At 41.6% G+C, this 20,063-nt stretch overlaps 1 protein-coding gene across 1 annotated transcript in view; it reads left to right on the top strand.

The window, feature by feature from the left end:
* The window catches only part of STK39 (serine/threonine kinase 39), a 321,280-nt gene that overhangs the window by 86,406 nt on the left and 214,811 nt on the right, over positions 1–20,063 (top strand). The window contains exons 3-5 of the mRNA XM_070357864.1: positions 1,525–1,633; positions 4,779–4,920; positions 6,147–6,202. Coding sequence (XP_070213965.1) covers positions 1,525–1,633; positions 4,779–4,920; positions 6,147–6,202 — 307 coding nt within the window. The remainder of the gene's footprint in view (positions 1–1,524; positions 1,634–4,778; positions 4,921–6,146; positions 6,203–20,063) is intronic.

The raw sequence follows: 20,063 nt of genomic DNA, 5'->3' as shown, positions 1-20,063 counted from the left end.
GTTGAGCTGTAGGAGTTGCTTGTATATTTTTGAGATTAGTTGTTTGTCGGTTGCTTCATTTGCTATTATTTTCTCCCATTCTGAAGGCTGTCTTTTCACCTTGCTAATAGTTTCCTTTGATGTGCAGAAGCTTTTAAGTTTAATTAGGTCCCATTTGTTTATTTTTGCTTTTATTTCCAATATTCTGGGAGGTGGGTCATAGAGGATCTTGCTGTGATGTATGTCAGAGAGTGTTTTGCCTATGTTCTCCTCTAGGAGTTTTATAGTTTTATATAGTTTTATATGATTTTTTTTTCTTACGAGTTTATCCATGATAAAAAGCATTTAAAAAAACATGTATTGAGACACATGTATGTGTTACATGTCATGATATTTAGGCCAAGTTAATTGACACCTAGGGTTGTCTTAGTAATTTGAGGATTAAAATAATACTGGATATATAAAGGTAATGTATAGGTGCACAAATATACTTTTTATGTCATCATAAATACACAATCATATAAGTGAGGTTTCTGTGATGACTTAGGTTATTCTGGTGGCTTTTGGTCAGCACCTTGAAATTGAGTTATGCTGGTTTGGTACCTTTGATTGAGGGTCAGCATTTGACTTACGGTTTTTATAGGCATCACCTGACCTGGCCATAACAAAACAGCAAACCAAAACCAATATGAACTTGAGTACTGCAGAAAAATGTGTCTTACGGAAGTTGCTCATTTGTTTGATTTCAGAGCTTCGTGATTTTGTCTCTTGATAAAACTTTTTCTCCTGCAGCAGTGTTTTCTAAGCCGTGACCCACAAAGCATTATTTTCCTGCATTGTTAATATGGATTCAACTATGACAGCTTATCTACCGCAGGACTTCTCAGAGCCTTTGACAGAACTAATGTAGCCTGTGATGCCTTTAAAGTGAGATATAGTATCTGATGTTTCCCAAGCTTATTTCATTTTACCAGCTGTGTCTCCCACCACTACTGTCTCCCGTGGAAGATAATGTGGAAGATGATACTCTAGCGTTTTTATATGTAGTTTTTCATTTACCGTCTTAGCAGACCTGAGAAACAGAAGCAACTCTGTTGTCCCTTTTTGGATGAGGGAGGCTCTAAGAACCACTGGAGCTCAGGTTGGCACCTAGACTTAGGTGTCCTAGTAGCTCACCCATCTTTTGTCTCTGTTGATGCTTTCAGTTCAGGTCAGAGACACTTGTCACGTATGGCGGGCAGGGGAGGAGGGTTATGTGGGCTGCGTGCTGATCTGATGTTTCTCTGTTCCTCGGATGGTCCACAGGGCTCTGTGGTCTCCTAATTCTAGGGAGGCTTCCCTAATTCTAGCAAGTGGATGATGCGATTGAGGGAGTTAATTCTCATGTGGTTTATATAAAGTAATGGTCTAGGCAGCCCCACCCCCTCACCCTCGCCCAGGTGTGCTGTAAGTAGGAACGTTACCTGAATACTCAACCAGGTTCGCTTGTTTTTACTTCCCGGGTTTCACCCGATGGTACTATGTCATGTTTTGCTCTTTTTATAGAAAGAAATTCAAGCCATGAGTCAGTGCAGCCATCCCAACGTAGTGACCTATTACACCTCTTTTGTGGTAAAAGACGAACTTTGGCTGGTCATGAAATTACTAAGTGGAGGTAAGTGGGTTTTTTCATTATTTGCTTGTTTTTTTCTTTTTTTTCCTTTTGTGTGAGTCAGTATATTGAATAAGATTTCAGATTTGATCCCCTTCCTCCTGTATTTAAAAGTTTTCTTGGTTCATTATTTGCCTAGAGAGTAAAGTCTGGATTGCTTCATGTTCATATTCAAAGCCTTCCATAATTCAGCGTAACTCCTGGACTATCTGTGTCCTCTTCTACCTCAGCCTTCTTGGCGTGGGTGAGACTTCCCAAAAGTCTTCTGCTGTCTGAGGTCTCTATGCTGCTCCTCAGCCCTGGATGTCAGTCTGTCCTTCTCCATGTGCTCATGTCCTGCAGGATCTCATCATCTTTGTCTCTTCGGAAAAGTTAACCAGGCCTTTCTCTTTTAAAGCATTCATTTTTAACATTATTCAAATCTTTCACACCTTGTAAGATAACAAGTTATTTCACTGCTGTTTGTTAAAAGGTCTGTGCTGATGGAAATGTGTGCTGTGCTCTCCAGTTTCTTCTGGTGGATCGAGTATTTGACATGTGGCTAGTGTTACTGAGGGACTGAATTTCTATTCAATTTTAATCAACTTTATTTAAATAACCTCAGGTGGCCAGTGGCTACGGTATTGGACAGGGTATTTTCAGATTGTGGGTTTCATGAAGGAACACGTGGGAAAGGAAAGGGAACTTTATCTTTCCAGCCTCAGATCACGGAAGTTAAAAAAGCCACAGACAAGAGTCAGACATGACTGAGCGACTGAACTGAATGTAATTTGTAAGACACTTTCCCATGCCCATTTTTTTTTTTCCCTTTCATCTTCTAGCTTCACTCTTTGATAGGGAAGGATCATCATCACGGTTAGTTTCCTTGAATGCTTTCTCCATGGTTAGATCCCTTGCAAGGTGATTTATTGCCTTATTTCATGTAATCCGGGCAACACCCTCGAATGGCAGGTGTCATCATCCACATTTTTCAGAAAGTACACAAGAGCCCAAGAGAATTAGACAGCTTGCCCAAGGTCACACACGTCATAAGTGTTGACGCTGGGAGCTGTGGACCTACAAGCCACACTGCCCTAAAAGTATCATCACCTTCATTGTACAGAGCTGAAAACTGGAGCTGAGAAAGCGCAAGCATACCCAACACCCAGCATCCCTTCCTCCCTGTATATCTGTCTTTCTGAGATATGAAGTATATTACGAGCAGGGGAGAACGTAGGGTAGTGTCTGAATGCAGTGAGAACGGACAGAGTGGGGCTGATACTGTGGAGGCCACTTTTATTTGCAAGCCCAGTTCAGCTAAGGCTGAATCAGGGAAACATCTCAATTTTTATTTTTTTTTTTAAGAAGAAACTGTCTTGGATCCAGCAAGGCCCTGCCATGAGATGATGAAGGCATTGTAATTGCCTCGGGTTTGCTTGTGTAAGTCTCGGTAGGGAGCCCGGGAGAACTTAGTTCGGTTCTGTTCCCGGTCTTGTCAGTCCTGTTAGTCATTGTTTCCTCGAGTGCCGACTCTGGTTTTTAATTAAAAAGGAAAGGAGGAAAAGGAAGCCCTTGGAGCTGACTGCAGTGTTGAGCCTCAGGACTGCGTCTTGGTTCTGCTGAGGGTGGTGCTTTATCAATGATGACCTTAACCAGGTCTCTTCCTGTGGGGTCCACTAACGAAGGAAACAAGAAATTCTGGTAACCTGGGACCTTGCAGGTTTTACTTCCTCTCTTTATTTTTAATCCCAATTACTTTTTGTAAGCTTGAAAGTATCCCCTGTGCCCTTCCTTGTGGACTGGATAGAAAATTTCATTGTCTTTTTAAAGGAATTAAATTTAGCCTTCCCAGGCTTTAGGTAAGAGGAACAAGTTTTAAACAGGTTTCCACAGGTAAGGGGAATGTGGGCAGACATGGCCCACTTTTCTTTCAGCAGTCCAGAAATGCATGGGTGTGTGCGTGCTAAGTCCCTTCACTCATGTCTGCCTCTTTGCAACCCCGTGAACTGTAGCCCACCAGGCTCCTCTGTCCAAGGGATTCTCCAGGCAAGAGTACTGGAGTGGGTTGCTGTGCCCTCCTCCAGGGGATCTTCCCAACCCAGGGATTGAATCAGAGTTTCTTATGTCTCCTGCATTGGCAGGTCTGTTCTTTACCAATAGTGCCACCTGGGAAGCCCCAGAAATGCATCCATGCCTGGTATGATATATCCCTGTAAGACTAAAAAATAAAATGTTTTTGGAAATGTTATTTCTAAATAATCCAAAAATCCAAGAGTCAGCCAAGAGGTGTTTTGTTTCTCTCAGAGAGGGGAAACTCTGCATTTGTTTTCTTCTATACTGTTTCATCACAGCACATCTCTTAATGAAGGGCAGGTGGCTAGTCTGCTGTAGTAATACCTGATGGGGAAACTCAATCCTCCTAGTTAATCAGAGAGAGCTTGGAGCCAAACTCAGGTCCTGAGGTGAGCTATTTGGTAACTCTTCAGAAATGTTGAACCCCCAGGTAATTATGGCTCTTAAAATGCCCAGGAGGTTTAGAATATTAATTCACATGTGTTGAAATATGAATTCAGAGTGCCAAGGATACTAATCTGTGTATAGTAACAAAGTAGTATGCATTCATTTCTTTATTATTAAACTCAGTGCATCAGTGTCAAGTAAATGGAATAAAGATTGCCTAGCGTCACAGAAAGAAGTCTTCTCGTCACAAGCAGGGGTCTCTAGAAGCAGTGTACTTTCTTCTCGCTTCTGCTACCTGTGTCTTAGGGGTTACAGAAGAACTGTGCTCCTTTCTCTCAGCAGTTCCCTGCTATCTTTTCCCCTGGCTTCCTGTTCCTTTCTTTTTCTGTGTAGACATCCTGAACCTCCTTTTAATCTGTAACCAATTGCATGTCTTGGGGAAAGGGACTAACTGCAGTGGTCATGCGCAGGCTTCTGGTTCTTGACCCAGAACCCCTCTCATTAAGTTCAGCAGGTTGTGGGCTTGCAGACTTGGATTTAATGTTTTTCTGGCCATGGGCTGCCATGCAGTTGTTTGTATGCCTTGGGAATATTTGTGCTAAATAAACAACAACAACAAAATATTTAGTTTTTTAAGTAGGGAGTCCTGTTCTGGAAAGATCGTGAAGGTGCTTATACAATTGTTTAATTCTTCTGTCTGTCCACTTAGGTTCAATGTTGGATATCATAAAATACATCGTCAATCGAGGAGAACACAAGAATGGGGTTCTGGAAGAGGCAATAATAGCAACAATTCTTAAAGAAGTTTTGGAAGGCTTAGACTATCTACACAGAAACGGTCAGATTCACAGGTATGGCTTCTGCAGAGGTGTTTCAATTCAGCTGTCCATAGCTTCAGTCCTAGTTAGTAGAGGATGTTAAGGAAACACACCTCACAGTTAAGTATTGATATATGTCTAACTTGCATGTGTATGCTCAGTCGTTAAGTTGTGACTGTCTCTTGGCAACCCCATGGACTGAAGCCCACAAGCCTCCCCTATCCATATGATTTTCAAGGCAAGATTACTGGAGTGAGTTGCCATTACCTTCTCCAGGGGATCTTCCCAACCCAGGGGTTGAACCCATGCTTGCTGAGTCTCCGATTCTTTACCACTGAGCCACCTAGGAAGCCTCATTTCTAACTTAGGTCGGCATCTCTAGCTTTATAACGCAGGCAAGAGTGTTCCAAACATGTAATATGTTAATTATTTTTGACATGGTGGTGGGAGAGGAGGAGAGGCACTAATTTCATCTCTTCTGTGACATACAGTGCTAATTCTTTACACAGCGAAATAGCATAGAATGCGAGCACTTGATGTTTCAAATGGGTTAGTGTTACTTGGGCTCTTAGAAATAGTTGCAAGTAAACCACCATTAACCATAATACTAATATTTGTAATTCCCCGGCCCTGAACCATGAGTGAACTATATGGTTTATGATATTTACTATGTCTTTTAATGATTAGAAAAATATTACTTTAGAAATCAAACTTGTAAATTGTCATTTTTCTTAAGTGTTAAGGCTACTGAGCACAACTTTTATATAGTGAAGAAATATAGACTATTATAATTAGTATTTGTAATCAGGATCTCCCCAGAGAAGAGACTGATCAAATCCATTGTCTAAGAGTCTGATGGGTTTGATTTGAAATTGTACCACAGACAAATTTAAGTTGAAGTAAAGCAGTTTTACATAGACTGGGCTTTAATTCTTGATAAAATGATAGTATTGTGAGTATGTGGACAGTCTCTAATTCTGTAACATAAAGTATCTACTCACTGTTTTAATTAAATCTGGATAATAGTATCACAAAAACTAAGTGTTATAATATAAAACCCTAACCATCCTTCAGGAGCAAACTATAAAATCACAGTGTGCCCTTGTAACTTTTTAAATTTGTTTTACAAATATTATATTTGTAAAATAATAATTATGTCAAACAGCTAAATTATATGATATGTTTTAAAATCTCCCTGAGTGAATTAATGCAATATATTGTCTGTACTCTAGCATTAAATTCTGTCTTTTTCCTAATAGGGATTTGAAAGCTGGTAATATTCTTCTGGGTGAAGATGGTTCAGTACAAATAGCAGGTAAAGCTGACAAAGATAAAGCATTCTCTGCTTGTTTATGGACGTGTTACAACTTCAAAGAATGTAGAGTCCTTCCTAAGAAATGAATAATGCATGTAGTCTTTTTTCTTTTTTAACTTGATGTATAGTTGATGTATAATATTATGTAAGTTGCAGACATACAGTGTAGTGCTCCACAGTTTTAAAAGTTAGTATTCCATTTGTAGTTATTATAAAATTCTGGCTACATTCCCTGTGTTGGATAGATGTCCTTGTAGCTTGTTTTGTGCATGGTGGTTTGTGCCTCTTACACCGCCCCTCCCTACTTCCCTCTCCTTATTGGTAACCACTAGTTTGTTCTCTCTGTAAGTCTGCTTCTCTTCAGTTATATTCACTAGCTTGTTTTATTTTTTAGATTCTGCATACAAGTGATACCATACAGATGTTGTCTTTCTCTGACTTACTTCCCGTTTATTGTAATGCCCTCCGGGTCCACCCATGTTGTTAAAAATGGCAACATTCTTTCATTCTTTTGAGTGGCTGAGTAGAATTCCATTGTAGGTACCCCAGTATTTGGGCTGCCTTATTATTGAATGTTTTGATCTGAGGTATAACATGTTTTCCTATTGTTTTGATAGATCTTTGTTAGATCTTCCTATAAATTGCTGTTTTAGAACACAGCCTTTTAATAAAGGACAATTTTAATTTTATTTTCTACCTTCCAGATTGAATAATGGTGATATTTATATAAATGCAAGAAGCACTTTGGGAAGTTTTTTTCAATGAGTTTGAAAGTTTAAAACACCGTACACATTAATTTTAAGCCCTTTATTTCTCAAGCGATGGCTGAAAGATTTGTGAATTCTTGAAACCTAGGGCTTAATTTACTCTCAAATTTGACCCTTCATTTCGATTCTTGACAGTTGATGGGGCCTGGCAGTGTAGTAAAGATCAAATGAGAGCATTGACAGGAGCCTTCTCCATGCAGAACCTCTCATTTTGTTAATGCTCCTAGAATAACTTGAAAGGCCTGGGATAAAATGTAGCCATGTGCATATCCACTCTTGTTTTATCCCCCTTCTGTGAAGGGCTGTCTCAGCAATCCTCTCAACCAGCAGCACTTTGGGCATTTTTGGCTCCACAGTCCCCTCTCTGTACTAGACTGTCCGTGTCATTACAGGATGTTCAGCCTTCTGGCTTCCAGGCATGACATGTCACTAGCAGCACATCCTAGCAATATCCGTGGTGACAATCAGTCACCCACCTGGCTTGTGTTATTGAAAAAATGTTGAAAACATTTAGTCAGTCTGATCTGCTTCTATTTGAGTTGGATGGGAAGAGTCTTACCTTCTAGGATAGGTTTAAAGTCTTTGCATATCTAGTTATTAGAATGAAATTGATGGCAGTCCTTGGTCCCACTCTTGTTTCTAGACAGATCTGAGGATCTGGGGATATTATTCAAAAAGTGAGAGGTCAGCAGAAAACAAACATACCCCCAACACAAAGGATGAGCATTGAGTCATCTCTTTGATTCATTGTGCCCCTTCTCTGGGTACCAGAGGACCAGTCAGGTGATGTCCCAGCTATATAGTGAGCACGATGCTGACCTTAGGCTCTGGGTTTAGTTAGATACACTTACAGAGACTATTACCAAGTTTTTTTTTTTTTTTTTTTTTTAAAGAAAGATGTTTTGAAAATATAAAAGGGAAACTGAGGATTTGTTTGAGATCAGATGTTTCTTCCTTAGGGAAGTAATAATGGCAATGTTATCTTTTATTAGTCTTCTCTTTTGAAAAGATTAATTTAGTCGAGTTTAAGACCACCGGGAAGGCACGCAGTGTGTCAGTCAAGCACAAAGGCTTTGGAATCAAGCAGGCCTGATTTAATACCGCTGTACAACCTGGGGCAAATCACTGCATCTCTAAGCCTCAGTTTCCACATCTGTGAGACCGTGATGATATTGCCTGTCATTCTCAAAGACAGGGACTTCCTGTGCAGCTACTAAATGGTAGGATTCAAGCCCCTATAAGTGCAATACAGTAGGTTTTGGAAAGTTACAGAGTATTCTAGGTGTCTCCACCCAGAGATGTCAGTTTGCAAAATGGGGAGGTATTTCTGTATAAACATTTTTTGTTAAGTTGTCTAAAAAGATCCTGGAAGAAAGGACCTTAATCTTTAAGACTCCAGTGAATTGGTAAGAATTTTTAATTTAAAAGAAATACACACATTTATATATCATTTTGTACTCATGATTTTGTATTCTCTGTTTTAAAGAGGATCTTTCAAATTGTCTAAACTTTATGCCCCATGAAACCTGGATCCACCCCTGCTTACTGTTTTGGCAGTAAGTAAATAAATGTGAGAAATGGTTAGTGTGACCCTCAAAATGGGCAATCGACAGAAAAAAGACAGTATAGGCTTATTTATTGTGGTAGCAAAAGATTAGGAACAGCTGAGGTGTCCTGGTTAAGTAGGTTTATGGTATATCTATACTATGGAAGACCCACCCATGGAGAATGAGAAGTTCTCTGTACACCAATGGGGGAAAATCACTGGGTTACGTGGTTAAGTGAACACAAGGTGAAATACTTTGTATATAATATGCCACCTTTTGTGAAAGAAGTAGAAATAAGAATATCTCTGTATATTTGTGCAAAGAAGTATTAGAAGTATAATGGCAGTGGGGGTGGTAGAGTATATACCTTTTAAAACATTCTGAATTTTGAACCATGTCAATATATGACCTAGTAAAACAAATGAAAGGACTCCACAAACTTAATGAACTGTCAATAAATCAAAGCCATTTTAGAAGCCATTGTGAAAGTTATCAAACGTAGCCCAAAGTTGAGAAGAATAGGAAGAATCCTCTGGTATGCATCACCTGGCTTCAGTACTCAGCAGTCTTTGGCCAATTCATCTCTCATTCCCCTCCCTGCTTTGGAGACTCTTATCATTATTGATGCTGACTATTGTTTTTGAGCCAAGTCAGTGGTTTCTATATGCACATCTTGTCCTTCCTTTAGAGAGTGGACTTTATCCCACAGGCTAGGGGCATTATGAAGAAAAGACTTCAATTAAACAACTGAAAAAAAATGTGTGAACAAAAGCTTCGAACCTTCCAGCATCAGATAGTCTAGTTGTTAAGAAGAGGATATCGGAGATCAGCTAGCTTGGTTGAAGGCTTGCCTAGTAGCTCAGCTGGTAAAGAATCTGCCTGCAATGCAGGAGACCTGGGTTTAATTTCTGGGTTGGGAAGATCCCCTGGGGAAGGACTAGGCTACCCACTTCAGTATTCTTGGGCTTCCCTAGTGGCCCAGACAGTAAAGAATCTGCCTGCAATGTGTGAGACATGGGTTTAATCCCTGGGTTGGGAAGATCCTCTTTCTCTGAGAAGGGAATGGCTACCCACTCCACTATTCTTGCCTGGAGAATTCCATGGACAGAGGAGCCTGGCAAGCTACAGTCCATGGGGTCACAAAGAGTCGGACATGACTGAGGAACTTGCATTTGGTTGAAATTCCCAGGTCAATTCTCAAGCTCTGGGACCTTGGTCAGTTCTCATGCTCAACATCTTAAAGACTCAGTTTCTTTAAAAGGAGATACAGGTATAAGCCACTTCATCTTTTTTTTTTTTTTTTAAACAAGTTCATTTTCTAGACTTTTAAAATTTTATATATATGTATTTATGTATTGGCTTGGTGGGTCTTCACTGCTGCAAGGGCTTTTCTCTAGTTGCAGAGAGAAGAGGCTAGTCTGTAGTTGAGATGCAGGCTTCTCATTGCAGTGGCTTCTCTTGTGGAGCACAGACTCTAGGCACTTGGGCTTCAGTAGTTGCTGTTCCCTGGGCTCTAGAGCACAGGCTGTCTTGCCTGGAGAATCCCAGGGATGGGGGAGCCTGGTGGGCTGCCGTCTATGGGGTCGCACAGAGTCGGACACGACTGAAGCGACTTAGCAGCAGCAGCAGCAGCAGCAGAGCACAGGCTCAGTAGTTGTGGTGCACGGGCTTAGTTGCTCTGAGTGGAATCTTCCTGGATCAGGGATTGAACTCGTGTCTCCTGCACTGGCAAATGGATTCTTTACCGCTGAACTACCAGGGAAGCCCTCTTCATCTTTTTTTCCTGAAATCAGATGAGACTCTTTGTATCTAGTGATCTTCCAACAGCTGCTGGCACATGATTGGCACGCAGGAAATATCAGCAGCTGCCACTGCTAATCTTGTTGCTGTTACTACTGTAACTCCTACTGACAGACTTGCGCCTACCAGCCCTTCCACTGCCTGAAGATCACATGTACCTCAAATTTGTCTTGCAAGAGGTTCAGCTCTGAGGGGCTTTATGAGTTATAAAAAGGAAGTGCTTATTAATTATGGCACTTGGAAGCTAACTTGTTATTACTTTTGCTGTAAGCTAATTAAAAAATACAACGAATTTTTTCTGTTTTGTGATGAAACCATCATTTCTCACTGAGAGAGTCAAGGTGGCAGCGAACTGCTTTTGAAATGCTGAGGGGCGTCAGCCCCTGGCTTCTGCGCCACCTGGTTCTCTGCCAGTCATTCTGTCCCGGTGTTCCTGTCAGACTAATGAAGCCCAGCTCGTGCTCTGGGCCCCAGGGAGCACATTGCCCTTTTTCTTTTTTTCTCAGTTGAGATCCCCTGAGGTAAGATTTCCCGACTTTTCCTCTCCCTCTCAGGACTGGGTTTTTTTTTCCCTCACTGCGGGTGGCGGTGTTGAGTGTAACCCAGCAGGTGTGTGGCAGGGACTGCTGCATTTGGAAGGGCACTTGCAGGAAGCCCCCACTTGGGCTATCATGAGGTTAAATGGATCCGTGTCTATAGTGCTTAGGACGGTGCCCAGCACATGGTGAGGAATTTGTAGACAGTCAGTCTGGGCTTTCCCCCCAGCTTTTCTGGGTGTCATTGTATGTGCGTCTTCGTGGCTCGTGTGGTGATGAAGTATGAATCTTCATGAGCTGTGGTGGGTTATCAGGCATGTGAGTGTACACTGTCTCCATCTCTGCAGCTCAGCTATAGCTTTCTAGAATTCACGTTTAATGTTTTTCATATCCTCTGACTTGAGCATAACATTGAGTTTATACAGTATTTCAAATTAAATTTTTTATTTTAACTCTCAAGATTATTGCCTTTAAAAGAAAAACATGCAGTGATTCCTTGGAAAAGCTGGCTGCTGCTGCTCTCGCCGGGTACAGGATTTTGACACTCTCAGTCAGGCAGTGGCTTGCTGTCTGAGCAAACTTGGGCCAGGGGTCCTCAGGTCTTTTGCTGGTACCTTGTGTGGGCAGGGTAGGGCAAGAGTGTGGCAAAGCTGAAGAAGACTCAGCAGCAGCAGAGCTAGACTGTCTCTTTGTTGCTGTTCAGTTCAGTTCAGCCTCTCAGTCATGTCCGAGTCTTTGTGACCCCATGAATTGCAGCACGCCAGGCCTCCCTGTCCATCACCAACTCCCGGAGTTCACTCAAACTCATGTCCATGGAGTTGGTGATGCCATCTAGCCATCTCACCCTCTGTCGTCCCCTTCTCCTCCTGCCCCCAATCCCTCCCAGCATCAGGGTCTTTTCCAATGAGTCAACTCTTCACATGAGGTGGCCAAGGTATTGGAGTTTCAGCCTCAGCATCATTCCTTCCAAAGACCACCCAGGACTGGTCTCCTTTAGAATGGACTGGTTGAATCTCCTTGCAGTCCAAGGGACTCTCAAGAGTCTTCTCAACACCACAGTTCAAAAGCATTAATTCTTCAGCACTCAGCCTTCTTCACAGTCCAACTCTCACATCCATACATGACCACTGGAAAAACCATAGTCTTGACTACATGGACCTTTGTTGGCAAAGTAATGTCTCTGCTTTTGAATATGCTATCTAGGTTGGTCATAACTTTCCTTCCAAGGAGTAAATGTCTTTTAACTTCATGGCTGCAGTCACCATCTGCAGTGACTTTGGAGCCCCCCAAAATAAAAGCATGCCACTGTTTCCACTGTTTCCCCATCTGTTTGCCATGAAGTGATGGGACCAGATGCCATGATCTTGGTTTTCTGAATGTTGAGCTTTAAGTCAACTTTTTCACTCTCCTCTTTCACTTTCATCAAGAGGCTCTTTAGTTTCTCTTCACTTTTTGGACAAATAATCTACTTCTTGTACTTAAGAGTGTTTGTACTCTCTTCCCTTCATGTCTTTAAGCTCCCTAGTCTCTGTTTTCTGCAATACAAGTTAAACTGGGAGAGGTTTGCATATACTTCTTTGAATGCTGTGTTTGTTTACCTTGAGAGTATTATGAATATTTTTTAAAAGAGTTTTTTTCTGCTTTTTAATAGAAACATAACATTTTTATTTAAAAAGTCACATATTCTATGTGTGTATATATATATAAAATATATATATATATATATATTTCCTTTCTCAAAACCTTTTTTTATTAGAAAAGGGAAAATGAAGGGGCCAGGTTCAGATCACTAGAAACTCTTGCCTAAGATGCAGCCAACACGTGTGGTGACTAAGGCTGGAATGCTTGGCTCCATTTCCAACAGTAGCAATTCCATGGGAATTCCATGTATTTTCAGTGAGTGTGGCTGTAAAATCAGCACCTGATCTTGTCAAGTGTTTCCTGTGTGCCAGGCCTGGTTCCATGTGCTGAGTGCGCTGACTCAGCCTCACAAAGTGGGTAGGCTGTAGTAGAGCCCCATGGGCCGATGCTCTCATTATGCTCACTTTACCCGCCAGCTGCTAAGATAGAGAGGGGAAGTAAGTGGCCCAGATTACATGTGGAATAAGTGGTAGGGTCAGGCTTCAGATTTGGGCAGTCTGGCTTCCAAGCCTGTGACCCCCTAACTGTGGGATTTCCGGGAAGAGAACCCTAAACCTGGATTTGAATGATCTCTGTTTTGGGTGGAAGACCAACAGCGATCGCTAGTGCTTCTCCCTCTTGGCGTAAATTGATTCTGTTTGGGGCTGGGAAACATATTCAGCACCTTTTCCCTCCTTGCTCACAGCATCACTGGTGAGGTTTCAGGGAATGGGAGAAGCCATCACCTTAAGTGTCATTTGGTGCAGAATTACTCATGGTAGTGACGCCACACTCTTTTCAGACTAGAAAACTTCAGGTTTCATGTAGTGAATTAAAACCTGAGGATGGCCTACTCTGGGTTTAATAGAAAATGCTTTACTTCTTAGTGTATTTTCTGTGCTCAGAAAACCTGTGTGTGTGTGTGTGTCTGTCTGTCTGTCTTCCTGGTAATAAACTTGGAGAGGATGCCTTAGTGAGTATAATAGTCTTTGCTACAATGTGATAGAAGGAGTGGTTATTTGAATGTCATGTTCTTCCCACGGCCTAGCATTTTATTTTCCCATTTGATCTCTGTCATGTAATGTCAGGAAGGGCTTAGTGCCTTGTCTGGAAAGTGACTGAGCCTGTTCGTCTGGAATTAATGAGATGCTATTCTAAAACTAAAATTCATATAAAACAGGTCCCTTTGGGGGTGGTCACTACAAGTATATTTATGTTAGGCTTTTTAAAAAATATCGACCACTCTTAAACATGAAGAATGTTGATTTAAAAATGGTTCATTTCTGAAGGGCTTTCCAGAGACATAGGACTGCGTGTGTAAGGGAGATCTCGGGAGATCTCAGGTTCGTGCCTTTTAGGTGTGCATGAGTGAGTGTGAATTTCCCATCCCTAGTTTTTCATGTCAGAGATTGAACCTGGAACCCAGTTAACTAAGGCAGCCTAGAACTTTAGAAAGTTATCCTCCCATCTGTCTCAGAGTATCTTAGCCTGTACAAATCAAGCTTACGCCTTGGGTGTCTCACTGTCTAAGGCACAATGGTGTCACTTTGGGTAGCATCTCTGCTTGTTGGGAGGGAGATTATTTCCCTTAGTTAACCATGGAAATACATTTTCAGCTTTAGTCAGCTCCTTGAACACTGAAAACCCTATGACTAAAAACTTCCTCCAGGACAACTTGCGACTAGACTTAACTTGTTCCCAGTACTCAGGTATTATTCTCAGGGACCCAGAAAAAGGTGTGCAAGGTGGTGGAGTTTTATACCCATAGCTGCTGGATTCCTGTGTGTTCTCTCTGTGTTCTTTGGCACTGATGAGGTGTACTTCAGTGCGAGAGAGGAGTGTTTCTCATGTTATAGCGAAGAGAAGCTGCTGCTTCAGGCAAGCTGGTTTGGGCTCCCTTGGTGCACCAGATGTAGCCCTGATTCATATGAGAGAGTTCTGAAGTCCACAAGGCATCTGAATGAGGAAATGATGATGTCACTGTGTTCATGGGTGCTTTGATTTAGAGGGTGGGCTCTGGCACCTGACTGCTGTGGCTTCAATCCTGGCCCTGTAGTCATTTAACCTCCCTGCGTCTCAGTTTCCACTTCTGTGTAATGGGAAAATACCAGAGGGCTAAAGGAGTTAACACACATTCCATGTTAGAATTAGTTAGCTCATATTGCTTTCCTATTGAAATAGGGGACACCTTTAATTATTTAAGGCATCCTAAGATCAATAACCCTATGGCAGAAAGTGAAGAGGAACTAAAAAGCCTGTTGATGAAAGTGAAAGAGGAGAGTGAAAAAGTTGGCTTAAAGCTCAACATTCAGAAAATGAAGATCATGGCATCTGGTCCCATCACTTCATGGGAAATAGATGGGGAAATAGTGTCAGACTTTATTTTTTTGGGCTCCAAAATCATTGTAGATGGTGACTGCAGCCATGAAATTAAAAGATGCTTACTCCTTGGAAGGAAAGTTATGACCAACATAGATAGCATATTCAAAAGCAGAGACATTACTTTGCCAACAAAGGTCCGTCTAGTCAAGGCTGTGGTTTTTCCAGTGGTCATGTATGGATGTGAGAGTTGGACTGTGAAGCAAGCTGAGTGCCGAAGAATTGATGCTTTTGAACTGTGGTGTTGGAGAAGACTCTTGAGAGTCCCTTGGACTGCAAGGAGATCCAACTAGTCCATCCTAAAGGAGACCAGTCCTGGGTGTTCTTTGGAAGGACTGATGCTGAGGCTGAAATTCCAATACTTTGGCCACCTTATGTGAAGAGTTGACTCATTGGAAAAGACCCTGATGCTGGGAGGGATTGGGGGCAGGAGGAGAAGGGGACGACAGAGGATGAGATGGCTGGATGGCATCACCAACTCCATGGACATGAGTTTGGGTGAACTCCGGGAGTTGGTGATGGACAGGGAGGCCTGGCATGCTGCAATTCATGGGGTTGCAAAGAATCGGACATGATTGAGCGACTGAACTGAACTGAAGATCACAGGGGGAGAAGGAAATGGCAACCCACTCCAGTGTTCTTGCCTGGAGAATCCCAGGCATGGGGAAGCCTGGTGGGCTGCTGTCTATGGGGTCGCACAGAGTTAGACATGACTGAAGTGACTTAGCAGCAGCAGCAAGATCACAGGGATGTGGCTGGGAAGGCGAGGCTGAAGGCAGCCTGTGACATCCTGCTCTAACATTTTGCTCTCCTTTTATTCTTCTTTCCATCAACTTCCTCAGTGTCATCAGAGAGAAGAATCCACAGTACAGATCTGACCACTTGATTTCCTGGCATAAAGTCTAAAACTGTTGCTGAGGGAATAAAGCCCCAGCTCCCTAATGTGGCATATGAAGACTGATTTTCCAGCCTTGTCTGCCAGTGCTTTCTCTTCTTTGTCATCCCCCTTCTTTACCTGGCTCACTTCTTCTCCTTCATGACTCAACCTGGGGCATTCTTTTCTTGAGAAAGCCCTTCCCAGCCTTTCCTCTACCACCCACATCCTCGCCACATTAAGCACCTTAGCTTCATAGTTTGAATGTGTTCTTAATACACTCCGGCTAGATTACCTGTTATGGGATAGTGAAGTCGAGTTTCTACGTCCCCTTTTTCCCTACAGACGATATGCTTACCAGCGGTAGAAACGCCATGGTGCTCATCTCAGTAACACCCAGCAGTGCCTGGCATGTGGCAGATGTTGATGAACTTTTGGCCAATGTGATCTGAGCTGTCTCGGCTGGCTTTGCACACACAAGCACCGCTCAGTGATGGGTTGCACATGTGAGTCACAGCTGAAAGTTCAAACAAGCAAGAATATATCAGCTTGACAGAGAGGAAGGTGAAGATATTTAAAATATTTAGGCATGTATACTATATATAATGCCTATTTTTTAAGGCTGAGATAGTTTGCTAACAAACATTTTTCAGCTCTGATTTTAGACGAGCTCTGCCTTAGCCAGCTAGCAATGAAATGAGTAATTAAATCAAGAAAGAGTAGAGCTATAACATGAATTGAGAGACATGGGAGCACATTATGAAAATAGAGTACAGGGCAAATGAAAATCTTTCAGAGGGGTATAAATTGTTTTATAGTGAACCAAAATATGTTTTGAGTTTCAGGAAGTTGATAGTTATGTGAATTATGGTTTAGCAAATTATGCCAAAACTCTCATTTATTCATTTTTAGGGGGGTTAAGTAAATAAAGGCGACAAATTCATGTGACTTCCTGAATTTCATGATCTTGACAGATGGTACCATTTGGTGAACTCTCTAGTGTGAACCACATATACAATGAGTTCTGGGAACTTAGTTTTCCTTTCTATCTGTATACCATCCGGGAGAAGTACTTGGGGAGACTTTGAGCAGCGTCTCATCCTTTAACAGCTGCTAGCAGTTATTTGAGCAACAGTCTAAGGAAATCTTACTGGCTGAACACAGTGGGGGAGAACCGCTTTGCTCTGTGCTCCTACTGGAATTTTTCCTCAGCTGTGCACGTTCGGCTGCAGGGGGACCGGGCTGGGGTTGAACTTTAGGAAAGCATGTAGGAGGACCCTTCTCACTCCCTCCCTCTCTCTTCATCCCTTCCTTTCTTCCTGCTAAAGGTCTGCACTGTCCTTATTAAATTTTTATGTATTACTGCAGGCTTACTGAGGTCTAGAAAAAAAATAGTTTTTAAAAAGTTTTAAACTTTTAATTGAAGTATAGTTGATTTACATTGCTGTGTTAGTTTCATAAATACAGCAGAGTGACTCAGTTATATATATATATATATTTATTTATTTATTTCAGATTCTTTTCCCTTAGGTTATTACATGGTATTGAGCATAGTTCCCTGTGTTATACACTAGGTCCTTGTTGGTTATCTGTTTTATGTATAGTAATGATGATGATGTGCTGTGCTTAGTCGTGTTTGACTCTTTGCGACCCCATGGACTGTGCCTGCCAGGCTCCTTTGTTCATGGGAATTCTCCAGGCAAGAATATTAGAGTGGGTTGCCATGCCCTCCTCCAGGGGATCTTCCCAACCCAGGGTTTGAACCCAGGTTTCACACATTGCAGGCAGATTCTTTACCATCTGAGCCATCAGGGAAGCCCAGTATAGTAATATATGTACGTTAATTCTAAACTTCTCCTTTATTTCCTTCTCCCTTTCCCCTTTGGTAACCATAAGTTTGTTTTCTGTCTGTGGGCCTATTTCTTTTCATTTGTAACAATTTGTTTTTTTTTTAGATTCCACATATCATATGCTATTTGTCTTTCTCTGACTTATTTCACTTAGTGTAATAATCTCCAGGTCCATCCGTGTTGCTGCAGATGGCTTTATTTCATTCTTTTTTATGACTGAGTAATATTTCACTGTATGCATGTACCACGTCTTCTTTGTCTATCTGCTGATGAACATTTAGGTTGCTTCCACGTCTTGGCTGTTGTAAACAGTGCTGCGGTGAATGTTGGGGTGCGTGTATCTTTTTAAATAATTTATTTATTTTTATTTTTGGCTATACTGGGTCTTCTTTGCCGCATGAGCTTTTCTCTGGTCACGGAGAGTAGGGGCTCCTCTCTAGTTGTACTGCATGAACCTCTCCTTGTGGTGGCTTCTCTTGTTTCCAAGCACAGGCTCTGGGCATGTGGGCCTCAGTAGTTGGCTTGTGGGTTCTAGAACACGGGCTCAATAGTTGTGGTGCACAGGCTTAGGTGCTCTGTGGCATGTGGGATTTTCCCGGATCAGGGATCAAACCTGTGTCTCCTGCATCAGCAGGTGGATTCCCACTGAGCCATGAGGGAAGCCCACATGTATTTTTTTAAGTTATGGTTTTCTCTGGATATATGCCTAGGAGTAAGATTGCAGGATCATATAATAACTCTGTATTTTAAGGAATCCCCACACTGTTCTCCCTAGTGGCTATACCAGCTTAATTCCCACCAGTAGTGTTAGGCATCTCCCTTTTTCTCCACACCCTCTTCAGAATTTTTAGACTGAGAGCAGAGCAGTTCAACTCAGTTTTTTGCTGGCTCATTTTTAGTTTTTTCATTGATTATTTTTGTTTCCCAGAGCCTCCATTTCTTCTAACAATCAAGGTCCTTTCCTGTTAAAAGGTGAACATTAGGTGTTTGGGCTCAGTGCCTCTGAGGCGGTTAGTTGACAGATTTTTTTTTTAATTAATTAATTTTTTATTGAAGGATAACTGCTTTACAGAATTTTGCTATTTTCTGTCAAACCTTAACATGAATCAGCCATAGGTATACATGTATTCCCTCCCTTTCAAACCTCCCTCCCATCTCCCTCCCCAGCCCACCCCACTAGGTTGATACAGAGCCCCTGTTTGAGGTTCCTGAGCCATATAGCAAATTCCCATTGGCTATCTATTTTACATATGGTAATGTAAGTTTCCATGTTACTCTTTCCATACATCTCACCCTCTCCTCCCCTCTCCCCATGTCCATAGGTCTGTTTTCTGTGTCTGTTTCTCCATCACTGCCCTGTAAATAAATTCTTCAGTACCATTTTTCTAGATTCTGTATATACACATTAGAGTATGGTATTTATCTTTCTCTTTCTGACTCACTTCACTCTGTTTAATAGGTTCTAGGTTCATCCACCTCATTAGAACTGACTCAAATGCATTCCTTTTTATGGCTGAGTAATATTCCATTGTGTATATGTACCACAACTTCTTTATCCATTCATCTGTTGATGGGCATCTGGGTTGCTTCCATGTTCTGGCTATTGTAAACAGTGCTGCAGTGAACAGTGAAAGTGTGTCTCTTTCAATTTTGGTTTCTTCAGGGTATATGCCTAGCAGTGGGATTGCTGGGTCATATGGTGGTTTTATTCCTAGTTTTTTAAGAAATCTTCATATTGTCTTCCATAGTTGCTGTATCAATTTACATTCCCATGAAAAATGCAAGAGCATTCCCTTTTCTCCACATCCTCTCAGCATTTATTGTTTGTGGACTTTTTGATGAGGGCCACTCTGACCAGTGTGAGGTAATACCTCATTGTAGTTTTGATTTGCATTTCTCTAATGATGAGCGATGTTGAGCATCTTTTCATGTGTTTGTTAGCCATCTGTTTCTTCTTTGGAGAAATGTCTGTTTAGGTCTTTTTCCCACTTTTCGGTTGGGTTGTTTGTTTTTCTGGTATTGAGTTGTATGAGCTGCTTGTATATTTTGGAAATTAATCCTTTGTCAGTTGTTTCACTTGCTATTATTTTTTCCTATTCTGAGGGTTTTCACTTTGCTTATAGTTTCTTTTGCTGTGCAAAAGCTTGTTAAGTTTAATCAGGTCCCACTTTACTTTTGTTTTTATTTCCATTACTCTAGGAGGTGGGTCACAGAGGATCTTGCTTTGATTTATGTCATCGAGTGTTCTGCCTATGCTTTCTTCTAAGAGTTTTATAGTTTCTGGTCTTACATTTAGGTCTTTAATCCATTTTTAATCCATTTTAATACATCTTTGTGTTTGGTGTTAGGAATTTCATTCTTTTACGTGTAACTGTCCAGTTTTCCCAGCACCATTTATCGAAGAGGCTGTCTTTGCCCCATTGTATATTCTTGTCTCCTTTGAGTTGACAGATGTTTATTTAACATTTACTGTGTTCCAGGCACAGTC

The sequence above is a fragment of the Bos mutus genome, chromosome 2, assembly GCF_027580195.1.
Source record: "Bos mutus isolate GX-2022 chromosome 2, NWIPB_WYAK_1.1, whole genome shotgun sequence".
Classification (NCBI taxonomy): domain Eukaryota; kingdom Metazoa; phylum Chordata; class Mammalia; order Artiodactyla; family Bovidae; genus Bos; species Bos mutus.
The sequence above is the reverse complement of the archived record's forward strand: the minus strand, read 5'-3'. Positions and strand labels throughout refer to the sequence as shown.